Source organism: Chiloscyllium plagiosum, chromosome 1 (assembly GCF_004010195.1).
Source record: "Chiloscyllium plagiosum isolate BGI_BamShark_2017 chromosome 1, ASM401019v2, whole genome shotgun sequence".
In the NCBI taxonomy this organism is placed as follows: domain Eukaryota; kingdom Metazoa; phylum Chordata; class Chondrichthyes; order Orectolobiformes; family Hemiscylliidae; genus Chiloscyllium; species Chiloscyllium plagiosum.
The window spans coordinates 142,897,854-142,912,484 of NC_057710.1; the positions used below are offsets into that span (position 1 = coordinate 142,897,854).

Sequence of the window (14,631 nt, forward strand, 5' to 3'; positions counted from 1 at the left end):
GGAGTGGAGGTTGGGTTGGTGGGGGGTGTGGACCTGACGAGGGAGTCACGGAGGGAGTGGTCTTTTCGGAACGCTGATAGGGGAGGGGAGGGAAGGGAAATATCACCCTCACCTTGACTTCTTTCCACCTATCGCATTTCCAACGCCCCTCCCCCAAGTCCCTCCTCCCTACCTTTTATCTTAGCCTGCTGGACACACTTTCCTCATTCCTGAAGAAGGGCTTATGCCCGAAATGTCGATTCTCCTGTTCCTTGGATGCTCCCTTACCTGATTCGCTTTTCCAGCAACACATTTTCAGCACTATTAGGGCTATGCTTGAATGTTGCCAGGCCAAGTGATCAACCCTCAAATTGACTGGCTTCTGGGATTGCCACCCCAATCTCTCCAGTTTGCATTTTACTGCAATAATTTAATTTTGGATAGTAATTTAGATGAATAAGCCTCAGTTTATTCACAAGTAATCAATATCCATAAACATGCATACAAATGTAAAATGTAGTTCTCCCTGGATTTTTCTTAGCTCCACACAAAATTAAGCCATTACAGTGAGCTTCCCAAGCACTTGGGGACTTGTGCCAGTCATTCTCATGTGAATCCCAGCTACTCCAGAGGTGTGTCATAACAGTTCTGAACAGATTAATTAGAAATATCTAAGGCTGAAGCTTATCTCTTGGTTCTGCCTTCGGGCTTCTGTGTTGTGAAATGGGATTGCTACTTACACTGGTACAGGAACAGTGAAGTCCTGTTTGAGTTGCATGAAAGCATGGTTAGATTGTACCTGGACCTGCTTTCATTTCCTTATCTCGGAAAGGATATTTTTGCCATTGACGGAATGCATCAAAATTTCACGGGACTTATTCACAGAACATCAGAAATGCCTTAGAGAGAGAGAGATTGGGGAAAATTGGGCCTGTGTTCTCTGGAACTCTGAAGAATGAGGGGCAATCTCATTGAAACCTCCAAAGTACTTAATGGGATAGACAGCGTAGCTGCAAATAAGACATTCCTCCATATTGGGGAGCCTAAAACCAAGGGGGTACCACTTAGGTTGAAGTTGAGAGATCATTTCAATCAGGTTTCTGAACCCTTGGAATTCTCTACCAGAAAGGGCTATGGAGACTGTGCTCGAGTGTATTTAAGGTAGAGGTGGATAGATTTCAATTTCTAGTGATGTACAGGCTTATGGGAATGGGTGAGTGAAAGGCATCGACGCGTTGAATGAGTCACAACAATACTGAATAACAGATAGGCTGTTCCGATGTTTTTATTGAGCTCATATCAAATATTGATTAGATTAGATTCCCTACAGTATGGAAATAGGCCCTTCGGCCCAACAAGCCCACACCGACCCTCCAAAGAGCAACCCACTCAGACCCATTCCCCTACTCTAAAATTACCCCCAACGAATGTACTATGGTTAATTTAGCATGGCCAATTGCACATTTTTGGACTGTGGGAGGAAACCCACACAGACATGGGGAGAATGTGCAAACTCTACACAGACAGTCGCTCGAGACGGGAATTGAACCCAGGTCTCTGGTGCTGAGAGACAGCACTGCTAACCACTGAGACACCGTGCCGCCCGCGATCTTTTCATACCACTTAATTCTACCCTGCCTTGACTCAATACAGAATGCTAAATTAAATATAGTATATAAGTTAGTCTTCTGAACAGTTCAGACTAAGATCACAACTCAGTTTGTTCTGCATTAATCCAGCACAGTCTAGCGTTAAGTGGTATCTCTCAATGTGCTGAGTTGCCTTCTCAAATGAACATAGTTAAATCAGGTTACACTATCTGAAAATACCAACATGAAGCAAACAACGGCACTTACGAGGGTTGCTTTTTTCCAGCACGCTTTGATAATTTGCGAAGCTTGTTTTCAAATTCAATTCTTTTCTTTGCATCATCTGAACCTCTTTTCATCTGTTCCTTGTTGGTGACATGTACGAACGTTTCTTTGGCTAAACGCTCCACTACAGAAGCACTAAATCTACAATGAAAAAGAAAGAGGACAATATGCAATAAAACAAGATATAACTATGGTCTTCGTGCAACATTAAAACAAGCAGAAATTCAGCAAGCCATCTCTCATATTAGCACATCGGAACATTTATCATTTCGCAATTGGAGTTCGCAAATTAAAGACATCTTTTCACTTCAACTAGCACATTATTTCCATCTTATTGAAATAAATCTTTGAGACTACAGTCTTAATTCCCTTCATATTGCTCTAACCAGAGTATTGTTTTGCATTCCCAATGCAATAAACAATACTGCCACTCCTCAAACAGCTGCTTCAATCCCATGTTTCAGTGTTCAAATATCCTTGATGTGAAAATCACCCAGTACCTTCTCAATGAATTCACCAACACAGTTTCCAAAACTTCCTCATAGGTTTGCTGCTGAAATAAAATGAGCTACCTCTTGAATCTGCATCAGTTGGTAAAATGTATATTTGCACATAAACCTCTCCAACCACAGCACAACTTCAAATGACAAATGTTCAGCTGACTCATAGCTTCACTTGGGCTACATCAAACATACTTCATTGTGGCCATCATTTGAACTACTGTACCATAAGTGAATTAGGAAATTTTACTAGCTTTGCAGCTCAGAGCATAAATCACTTTTCTAAAATTATTGAATTTGTCATTTGTTAAGAAGGTCGCTTCTAAACCACATTCCCTATTGTCCTGCTTGCCTTCAAAGGCTACTAATATCCTTTCTCCAAACAGTCCTTTGCCATCTAAATCCTTTTACACATTATAAAAGGGTAAAACTATGGACTGGATTAAAGCACTGAAGCATTCTTTAAACTTAAACTTAAAAAAAAGCTTATGAATGAACCACTGTCAGTTGACAACCATTTCTGAGGCATCATGAACACATTTGCAGGGTTAAGAATTCAATCACTGAAGGCTCAATGACCATTGGGCTAATAGACCTGCCTAATTTAGAGTAGTCATCCATGTCTAATTTTACTTCCTATCAATTGGAGGAACGGTCAATAAAATTGGGGGAATTACAATCATACACAAGTTTAACCGGATTGTATAGAAGTAACAGCAGCCACAAATAGAATTATAATGCATAGAATAGACAGTGTCTATGTGAAGGTGCAAATACATTACATAAAAGGGATAATGTTCACATACAAATAGGAGTGAACTCAACACAATTGCCAAAAGTCATATCCAACATTAATTTTGCTCCCCCACAGAGGCTGCCAACGTGCATTTACACAATGGATAATGTCTACATAAGAATGGAAATTTTCCATATATGCATAAAATTATATGCAATTCCATGACTTTAATATAGTCAATGGAGGGACAATAGCAAAGCACGAAAAAATGCTGTTTCATTTTTATCTTGGTGAATCACGAGGTTATTTCCTACATGTCCCATCACAGTGATTTATTTTATTTTAAATCCTTAGACCAGCTTAATGCAGAAACATCATAAACAGTAGTTAATGCATAATTTTCACCTACAACAGGGAGTAATGATAAATATTGAAGTTTAAGATATTTTTAAGCATAATGGAGTTGCATCCATCATGACTTTAGATTGGAGTTTATAGGTCAGGTATCCTTTAACCGCACATTGTAAACCTAAAATGACTAAAAACAGATTTTTTCAAACACACCCTCATGTCAATTTGAGTAAGAAATCTGGGACCTGAACACTTCAGTTGGTAATTTTCCTCCAACCTCAATGTTACATTCCAGTACTGCAGTCACCCCAGAAAACATACTAGTGTCAATGTAAGGTCATTTGTTTGCACTTTGATGCTTCGACAAAGGGCCGTCACCAACCTCAACAAAGGGCCGTCACCAACCTCGACAAAGGGCCGTCACCAACCTCGACAAAGGGCCATCACCAACTCTGATTTGAAGCCAGTCAAAATCAGCTGTTTAGTAACACTATTGACATCACATAACTTTGATGCTTCGCAGTGCAAAAGTAGTTTTATTTTTCCAATAAACATGTCATAGGCCAAAAATGCCCCTAGTAATGGTACAAGACAAAGGAAGCATTACCAATAGCAAAGACCTGTCACAAATCCTTCACCATGATGCATCTGTGAAGTGACTGGGTGTAGAGTATAGTGTTGGTGTCACTACCATATAAAATTTAATAATGACAAGCAATTGTTGAAATTTTGTAGCAAAAGTGAATTTCAATCATTAATGAATAGAAAAACAATGCACAGGTCAAAAAATAACTCAGCTGTGTCATGTTGGAGTGGATCTGTCAACAAAGCAGCAAAACTGTTCTATTGTCTGGCCACTGATCATGAAGTCAACTGAGATCCTCCACATAGAACAAAAGCTTTAAGGTATAAGTACACGACTGGCTGGCTGCAGAAATTCAAGAAGCATCACGGTATAATTTTTTTTCAAGTGTGTAGTGAGATGGCATCTGCAGACCATAAGACGGTTGAAAATTTATTGATAGGCTTACAAAGCTAATTTCGGACAATAATCTTTCACCAGAACAAATATACAATACAGATGAAACAGGTCTGTTCTGGTACTATGTCCCTAGGGAAACGCCAATAGCAGCCAAAGAGAAAGAATCAATAGATGTCAAGGATGCCAAAGAGGAGTTGAATATCCTTTCATGGGTACGCCAGCTTCATTGGCACACCCAAATATGAAGTAACTGAAGGGATTCAGACACTACCAGCCCATTACTAAACCAGGGAAATTTTTTTTTTGATTGGCTCCAGAAGAACGTTCACATTGTCAGGTAGTTCGATCTCAAGAATATTGCGAAATCAGCATCTGGACAATGTTTTCATTGTTTACTTTCCTCACCAAAGAGGCATCATTCATTCAGCCTGTGGACCAAGTCATCCTTCTATGTAAATATAAAGACCCTTGTGAACAATACACTTGGTGCCATAAACAGAGGCCTTGAGTGGTAGGCTTCCAAAAAGAGTTTACAGTCATAGATGCCCTCTATGTATCAGATAACGTCGGAAGCTTTGATGATGAAACAACTTTGACAAATGCTTGACATAATCTTTGGCCTGTAACAACGCTCAAATGAATAAAAAACAGTATCGACGACAACTTTGAACAGTTTGTGAGCAAGTAAATTGTCAACCAAATTTTAGAGTATACAAAATGTATATTTTTGAAATGCATAAACAAGCTTGATGCTAAGGATATCAAAGAAATGCGTAACTCTGATAATGATATTTCCCACCTCGAACTTAATGACCGACAAAGATTTCACAAATGATGTTTGGGCAAAATAAAAGAAACAAAGATGATGACATGGATACAATAAAAACATACATAGATGATAACGTAAAGAAGTGAGACAATTTGATAAATGCACTGGAACAACATGGCTTTACAAGCAGAAAATAACACCTGGGTGTAAAATAAAGGACAAACCGCTGTAAGAAAAATCAAAGGTAATGAGATAGATAATGCTGAAAGAACTTTTCAAAAAGGGTTCTCGACAAAGCACACCAACCATTAAAGATCTGATTCCTGATTTAGCATCAATATCACATGTCCCAACTATAAAGAATGATCTTTCAGATGCTCCTGTAGCCAGCTTTTCTTCATTGCAAATAAATAAATTCGAATAAATTGAAGTAACTGTACTCACTGCTTTTATTTGTACTTGTTCCTGTGGCTAATTTGATTCAAACACAGTAGTTGGTCTAAAGGCTGCCCAGCAGCATAACTCTCAGGAAATCAGCCGGAGTGTTATAGCATTGTAGCAATGCTCTCTCCCTCACAGCAGTGTTCACCAACCACCACCCTCTCCAACTGTGCTCACTCCAACACCCCCTTATCTCACTGAACATAGTTTAATATTTTCTTGTGGTAATCTGATTAACAAACCTCAGCTGAGCACCAACTATCCTTTATCCGAAAGCTGTCCACATCTCCGCTTTGAGTTCTTGCTTGTTGCGAATGCTCACTAAATTTTTGCCACCACAAGTTACTTGGATCTTGTCTAAATTAGTTGACTGATACTGCAAATTAGCTTAAGTTTGACCAAGATATGTTCACTTGCTGCAATCAGTTTACGATCATTCAACTGATCTCCAAGACAAGACCAGTGATCCAACTGAAGCCATGTTCTGATCCACAATAATTAGTTAATTGAAGGCAGCAATAAACAGCAGTCAATTTAGACAAGTTAACAAAAGCTATCATGTTGTAGATTAGTTCATTTCACAATGGCTGAGTGGTTAGCACTGCTGCCTCAGCGCCAGGGACCCAGGTTCAATTCCAGCCTTGCGCAACTGTTTGTATGGAGTTTGCACATTCTCCTAGTGTCTGCGTGTATTTCCTCCATCCTCCCACAATCAATAGATGTGCAGGTCAGGTGAATTGGCCATGCTAAATTGCCCATAGTGTTCAGGGATATGTAGCTTGGGGCATTAGTCAGGGGGTAAATGTAGGGTAATAGGGTTTGGGAATGAGTCTGGGTGGGTTACTCTTCTAACATTCAGTATGCACTTGTTGGGCCAATGGCGTGTTTTTACACTGTAGGGATTCTAAGCTATGATTTCCTGGCAACCATATGCCAAATGATTTGCAGGTTACCCTCTGGTACTTGTACATCATTATTTCACTGAATGCTGAAAATATTCAAACTGCTCAATGGGGAGAGAGGACGTTGTGTTGGGAGGTAGGGTCTGTTAGGGAGGGTAAGGTTTGGTGAACATTGCTGTGAGGGAGCACAATATTTCTGCAGTGTTTTGACACTGCAGCTGATTTACTGGGAGTGATGCCAGTACTTTCAACCACCTACTTTATGTAAATGACCCTTGTTCACGAGTTTTAGTGCAATGCTTGGTGGTGAACTCCCGCCACCCTAAGAAAACACCTTATTTTCAACATTTACAGCAACAGAGTGGAGAAAATCCCTATTCAACAGCAAATATTAAAACTGCACATATTTTAAAACTTACGAGAAAAACAAAGCTGGCAGCTGGTTCTCTTTCTGTAAGGCTTCCACCAACATGGGAAATTGCTTCACCATTGTTGCTGTAGAATTCACAACACTTGTGGGTTTCAGCTTGTCTAACACTTCCAGAGCCTTAAGGTAATGTTGACAGAATTACTAATAAGATACATAAGCACAAAATAAATCATTAATAGTACACAAATTTACATAAGCATTTTGCAAAAATACTTCAATTAATTGATCATTAAGATTACTAAAACCACAGCTAGAAGGTCTGATCTCAATACCAAGATACATACAGCAAATCTCATGTGTAGACAATGACAGTGGAGTTGTTAACAATTTTGCTGATCTTAGGTTGATGGAGAACACACTGAAGAATTCTAGGCAGAGCAGGGGCTTGTTAAGAAATATTAAATATTGTTTCTTTAGCATGAGCCAGATGTCAGATACCTTCAGCAATGAAGAAAAACAATGGCACTCAAGAGTCAGGGACCTGCAGGGTTAGATGATTTCTATTCTGGAATTTTAATGAAAGTGAATGTGAACATTGATAACCTGCAGATGGTGTAGTTCTGAAACAAAAACTGCTGGAGCAACTCAGCAGGTCTGGTAGCATCTGTGTAGACAAAGTCCAGTGCTCCTTTCAGGGCTTGAAACCTTAACCCTGTTTACTCTCCATAGCTGTTGCCAGACTGAGTTGTCCCAGCAATTTTTGTTTCTGCTTCAGGCTTCCAGCAGTCCCACCACTTCGTTTTATTTTGGTCTAAGAGTTTGGATGCACTTGTCCATCTGAGTGTTTGGTTTGGGTGGAACTATCAAAAAAGCATACACAACAGCCAAAAACGTCTTTGTGTTACAGTGGATGAGCCCCTTTCTCTGAGCTGGAAGATTTAAGTCTCAATTGCTTGAGTTGCATGTTAACACATCAGTACAGAACAATTAGAAAATATCTATAGACTGCAGCTATGAAGTGATGGTGGTGGCAAGGGGGGTCAATTAAGCAGGCATTTTTCCTGGATGGAGTAGAGTTTCAAATGCAACTGGACTACCCAAGCGATAGGATTCCATTACACTTCTGAACTCTGCTTTACAGCAAGCAGAAAGGTTTTTGGCAATCCACAAGTGTATCACTTGAACATAGATAAGCCTCTGTTCAGGTTATCATTCTAATGAGCAAAACCACATTCTCATAGCTACTTTGCACTATATTCAACCATGCAACTTCAGTACAAGTATACCATGAAAATCAGATCAATATTACCTTGTACGTTATCTCTCTCATTTTTAATTTTTTTATCTTAATACACGCAGGTTAATGATTTAATACCTGATTTTTCTGTTCTGAAGTGATCCATTTCTCCAATTCTTGTTTTAATTCTGCCTCATATTTTCTTACATCATTCTTTTTAATAACAATTTTATCCTTGAATCCCTTATATTCTTCCGGCTCGAGCTCCTTTTAGGAAAGACGAAGCAATCAGCAACAAGCATGGAGGTTTAAGTAGAAGCGTACTTAGACCATATCGTTATGATGCCAGGAGAAACAAAAAACTTTTTTCCATTTTAATATCTGAAAACCCTCACATATTTACTAAAAGCTTTTCTATTTGTCAGTTAGCCTAATCACAGGATCAGTTTTTGAAACAAGCTTCTTTTTCCAACATTATAAACATGATATTTATTGCAGGGAACATCTACGTTAACAACTAAGTTTTGTGAAAGCTGGCTGCAGGTAGTTTTTTCAACAGACGATCTGAGTTGACTTCAAGAAAAGCCAAATTGAGAAAGAAAAAAAATGGAAGGAGAAACTGAGAGAGAACACTATTGACAAGATACCAGCGTTAAAGAACATTAGAACCAGGAGTGTCCCAATCAGAAGTGATTATGTTGAAGACAGATGTAACACCTACGCTGAAATCAAAACTACAACTAAGATGGTTGGAGGGAATTTGAACAAAAACCTTACCAAAAGGAAGTAGTTGTTTATAGAAATTTCAATTCTAAAACAAATTTTTGGAACAGTACTCAAAGTAAATAGTTAATCTTCTAATGTTTGATAAAACTAGAGGTCAAATGGCAGATGGGATGTATTTTCACTTTAGAAGTTTTTTTAAATTCACACATTTCAGAGAAAGGCAATTATTGAAGGGACTATCGCTCCAACATAAAAGTTTGCTTTCTCCCCTAAGACTACATGGGCCATCACATTATGGAAAGATCTTAGCCAAAGTACCTGCGCACGAGGCCACTGCTTCCAGGTTTCAGCCATCGTATCATACAACCGTAAGCACTCTGGAGGAGACAGACTGAGGTCTGAAGGAAAACCATACGTCTCAATCTAACAACCAAATACAACAATCATTTAATTATACACGTTTGTTACAAAACAGGTAAAATTATTTGAACTATTGTGCCTTAAAGTATTGTTCAACTTTGTCAAAAGGATCAAAGTTGAATTTGCTAAATAGTCATTCTTCTCACATTCAATGGCCAATACTTAAGAGCTAAACAAATTATTCCATTAAACCAAAAAAAATACAATACCAATTCCACCTTCACTTGCAATTGCTACCTTAAACAAATGATCTTTACATTTCATTAGGTTGAGTATAAGTAATGAGTGTGGTGTTAGAAAAGCACAGCAGGTTAGGCAGCATCCAAGGAGCAGAAGAATCGATGTTTCGGACAGAAGCCCTTCATTTGATCTCCAGTCCTCACTTTCTCCTGGAGTATAAATAGTGCTTGGATGGAGAAGCTGCTCACTTGGGACATTCAATACAAGTTACTAAATTGGCAGATTTAGGAAAACTACAAGACATTTCCACTAAAACTTTTAAAAAGCATTTTTAATAAGGCATCACATAAAATGCTTCTCTGAAGATTGGTGGCAATAAACTGAGCTACATTGAGAGTTTATGTATTGACCACTATTGTGCAGGCCTGGTTGGATGGAAGATTTTTTTTGTATTTGTCATTATTCATACAAACTATGAAGACGTCAGAACTGCTAAATGCAGATTCATTACTGTAGAATTCCCACAAAGTGACTGAAGTACTTACATGATCCACAGTTAAAGCAGCACAGGGATGATAGGGAACAAAGTCAAGCCCAGAATCTTTTGAACTACACACATACTTTTCCAGATCATTGTATCGTTCTCCATAGACCACTAAAAAAGTTGAAAATAAATACCAAAGTGAGCTCAGTTGCCATTATGCTGATATTCAAACAAAATCCCAATTACCACGATGATGCAACTGATTTTTAAAGGAACACAAAGAACTGTGGATGATGGAAATCTAAAACAAAAACCGTGCTGGACAAACACAGCACTCTGCCAATTACGATTGGGCTGGCTTGGACCGAAATGGCAGGGAGTAGGAATTTATACAGGGAGAGAAAAGAAAGGGAAACAAGAGTAAAAACAGAAGACAGAATGGGAAATAAGAAAAGTCGGAGGCAGAAAACTCAAGGGCAAAAATCAAACAGGGCTACAGTGCACAGTAATACAAACAGGACTCAAAATTTAAAAAGACAAGCCATAATACATCGTGTCTTAACTCATGAAGCACTTGCAATAAAGTGGTTGAATGTGTCATGCAAATAGATATAAATGGGTATGATAATAATTAGCTCGAGTCATGGCTGCAGCCTTTCCAGGGATGGGAATTGAACATCTAGGAGTTTTCAGTTTTTTGGAAGGAAATTAATGCAATAGTGAGGAAGGACATTAGATACAGTGAAATGGAGCAGTATAGACAGAGCTTCAAAACACTAAGGTGCAGAAAACAATAATGGGGATTGTATACAGGCCCCCAAAACTGTAGCGGCAATGTTAGGGAAGGCTTTAAACATGAAATTAGAAACATATGTTATGAAGGTAAACTACAATTATACACAATTTTCATCTGTATACTCAAATCAGTAACAATACCATAGAAGAATTCCAGAGAAGTGTGTATAAAATAGTTTTCTGCATCAATATGTTGAGCAACCAACTCGAGAACAGGCCATCATACATTGCCAATTATTTCTTTCTCATTACACTGCCAATCTATCTCTGCGAAGCCCCTTAGGAAAGTGACCATATATGGAAAAACTCTCCCTTAAGATGAAATGTGATGCAGGTGATTCTGAGGCTACGGCCTCGAATCTAAATAATAGGAAACCATGATAGAGGAAACTTGGGCAGCATGGTCACTAGCACTGCTGTCTCACTACGCCAGGGACCCAAGGTTCACCAGCCTTGGGTGACTATGTGGAGTTTGCATATTCTGACACACAAAAACCAGGAAAGGTAGCCCAACAATGGCCAACAAGGGAAATTAGGGATAGCATTAGAAAGATTTACCAAAAAAAGCAAGCAACAGACCTGATGATGGGGAGTAGTTAAGGTGTCAGCAAAGGAGGACAAAGGGATTGATTGAAAAGCTAGAAAATAGAGCAGAGTGAGCATGTGGAGATATACAAATGGACTGGAGAAGCATGATAGGTAGGTGAAGAGAAAAGAATTTGTGAAGATAAATGTAGGTCTCCTACAGTCAGAAACATGGAAAGTCATAATGGGTAACAAAGAGATGATAGATCAATTAAATGCATGTGCTTGGTTCTGCCTTCACAAAGACATACATAAATATCATTGCAAAAATGTTGGGGAGAACAAGGAGGAACTGAAGGAAAGTAAGGGAATGGTGTTGGGGAAATTGATGGGATTAAAGGCTGATTCTCATGTATTTAACATGAACCTAGGTTATCAATGCAGTGTAAGTCATAATATTCAAACTTCAGCATGCCTGTTTGAAAAATTAAACACAAGTTCCCCCACCATCCAAAAAAGTACTGCTTAGAAGATTCACACCTTGGCATTTCAGCTTTTTAAAATGATAAAAATCAGTAGCTTGATTTAAAAAAGGTAAGACTGGTATAAAAGACGCTTCACCATTTAGATAATCAGAGTTCTGTGCTCATCCAATCACCTTAAAATATTACCTGCCTGAAAGATGAAATCTCTGAACAGATGATATATTCGCAGATGAATAGACGAGGAATGTTCCCTTCAAGTGTAGTGAATCAGTGAAATTCCAGGCCGTTACAGACCAGTAGATCTGTGTGTTCTCCGCCATTCAATAAGATCATGGCTGATCTGTTAATCCTGAATTCCACTGTCCTACCTTACCCTGATTCCCTTACTAATTAAAAATTTATTACACCTTTGAATATTCTTAACAAACTAGATGCTACAGTCCTATGTAGTAAAAATTTCACAAATTCAGCATGCAGAGTAGAAATTCTTTAAAGCTTCTTAAAATGTCTTAAAAGCTTCAAAGTCTAAAAACAGGAAGACAGTAGCTGAAGTGAATGCTGGTCTTTGGAAAAACGAGACCAGCAACTTAATAGTGGGGGGGGGGACACACACACACAAATGGCAGAGTTACAATTATTTCATCTCAATTTTCAAAGTGGAAAACATTAGTACCATTACAACAACAGCAAATGCAGGGGTTATAGAAAGGGTAGAACTTAGAATAATTACCTTCACTAGGGAAAAGGTACTGAGCAAACCATTGGGTTTGAAAGCAGACAACGTGCCATGCCCTAGAGTCTTAACGGATATGGCAGCAGAGATAGTCGATCCAGCTTTTTAAAAAAGCTAACCTATTTTTCTAATCAACCTGTTCAGAGGTGTTATTATACACCTTTGGAACAGTTCTTAAAGATCCAGGGGTAGGGACAATATCACTGCACACAAAGCCCAAAATTTCTTGGATGCGGAAAAGGTGCACATGCATTAGAAAATTGCTAAGCAATGGGTACACTGTCGCTCAGTTTTCCTCAAGGTCATGTACAGAAAATCCAACACAAGTGCAGAAAGAGAAAAATGTAACCCATTTAGGTTTAATTAACCAATTATGGATGGAGTGTCAAAACATTAGACAGCGCTGCCCGTACCCCACGAATAAGGAAATTACAGAACTGAAAATTTGAGGGTCTTAAATGAGGATTTTCAGCCACAAGACATCACCGCAGATGTTAATCAATGTGGTACTTAAGATGAACCATCTTCAGCTGCTTCATCAATAATCCACTCTCCATAATAAAGCCAGAAGAGGGACGTTTGTTGATGACTGTAAAAGGCATAGCACCATTCACAAATCCTCAAATACTGAAGGAGCTATATCCATATTCAGCAAGACAGAGTCTAGGCTTGGACTGATAAGTAACATGTTCACTACTCAACTAACAGCTAATGATCATCACCTGAATCTAAACATCATCATGCAACACTTAATGGCATCAGTGTTGCTGAAACATCTACTACAAACCTTCCGAAAGGTTACTGTTGACCAGAAACTGAAGCATATCAGTTTTACAAATCTGTGGCTACAATATCAGGTCAGAAGGTTAAGGAATCATGTGGCAAGTAACTCACCTCCTGACTTCCATTGTCTGTCCACCCACCAAGGCACAAGTCAGGGTTGCGATGGAATATTCACTGCTTGCCTTGATGTCCAGCTTCAACAACACTCAAGAAGCTCAAACCATCCAGGAAAGAGACAGATGACTTGACTGGCACCTCATTCAACACCTTCAACAATCACTCCCTTCACCACTGACGCTTAGTGGTAGCAGTGTGTAAGATCACAAGATGCACTGCAACAACTCAGACTGGCTCCTCCGACAGTACCTTACAAACCCGTATCCTCTTCCACCTGGAAGGAAAGGGAACGCATGGGAAGATGGCCAGTTTCTCTCCAAGCCACACATCATCCTGTAAGCTATAGTAGATCACTGTCACTGATTTAAAATCTGGAATTCCCATTCTAATATCATTGTGGATGCCTCTGTATCCCAAGAAAATAATGCAACAGCCATCCATACCTAGTCTGACTTTGTAGGATTTTTGGTCCCTTGGAATTTTAATTTGCTGTTTCTTCTTTCCACCACTAACTTTCACAGGATTTTCCATGGTCTTCTCTGCTCGTTGCCAGAAATTCTTCACTGTTTGAAGCCACCTATTAAAACAGGCACGGTAAGACCATAACTAAATTAAGTGAAAACATCCCGAGTTTCCTTCTTCTCAGTTCTAAGGTACAATGCTCTTTTCTGCAGTCAAGTGATGCTTATCATTGCTACAGAAGACAACACTGGAAACAGTGTGGTAATTACTTATGAAGAATAATAAAGAACATTAATGACAAGTTTCTGCTTCTGTTTTCCCCATTTTCTTCCTCTGTCACCTCGGATTTCTATTGTTAACCTATTCACTGTCCGTCTATTACTGCTCTGCCAGAGTTTTTTCTTGCACATGTGTGAGTCAATCTCATTGTCCCTGGTCTTTAAATAAAGAATAAATTCATAAAATGCTGTTGAAATGGCCACTCAGTTTCTGCTGGGTATGAAAGTCAGTCTACTATCAATGTAGTGAAGTCACTTAACAGGGTTTAATAACTTGTTTATGAGCAACAGTAGAAATTGAGGATCAAATGTAGAAACCAGGAAAAAAAGGTATTAACACCTGGCAAGAGGTGAGGGAAGAGTAGTTTCCCATTAAGCAAATGACTCAATTGCACCGAGTCAGAAAACTGGCATGGGTAGCATAATATTCACATACCTATAAATAATTAATTTGCTCCCAGCAATCAAATTCAGTTTGATACCATGTTAGAATATGCAGTAG

The 14,631-nt window shown here is 38.9% G+C and overlaps 1 protein-coding gene across 1 annotated transcript in view; it reads right to left on the bottom strand.

The window, feature by feature from the left end:
- The window catches only part of LOC122554097 (probable ATP-dependent RNA helicase DDX60), a 102,961-nt gene that overhangs the window by 23,940 nt on the left and 64,390 nt on the right, over positions 1–14,631 (bottom strand). The window contains exons 20-25 of the mRNA XM_043698564.1: positions 13,833–13,966; positions 10,013–10,122; positions 9,186–9,290; positions 8,280–8,408; positions 6,954–7,081; positions 1,836–1,994 (exon numbers count right to left, since the gene is read on the bottom strand). Of these exons, the coding sequence (XP_043554499.1) occupies positions 1,836–1,994; positions 6,954–7,081; positions 8,280–8,408; positions 9,186–9,290; positions 10,013–10,122; positions 13,833–13,966 (765 nt within the window). The remainder of the gene's footprint in view (positions 1–1,835; positions 1,995–6,953; positions 7,082–8,279; positions 8,409–9,185; positions 9,291–10,012; positions 10,123–13,832; positions 13,967–14,631) is intronic.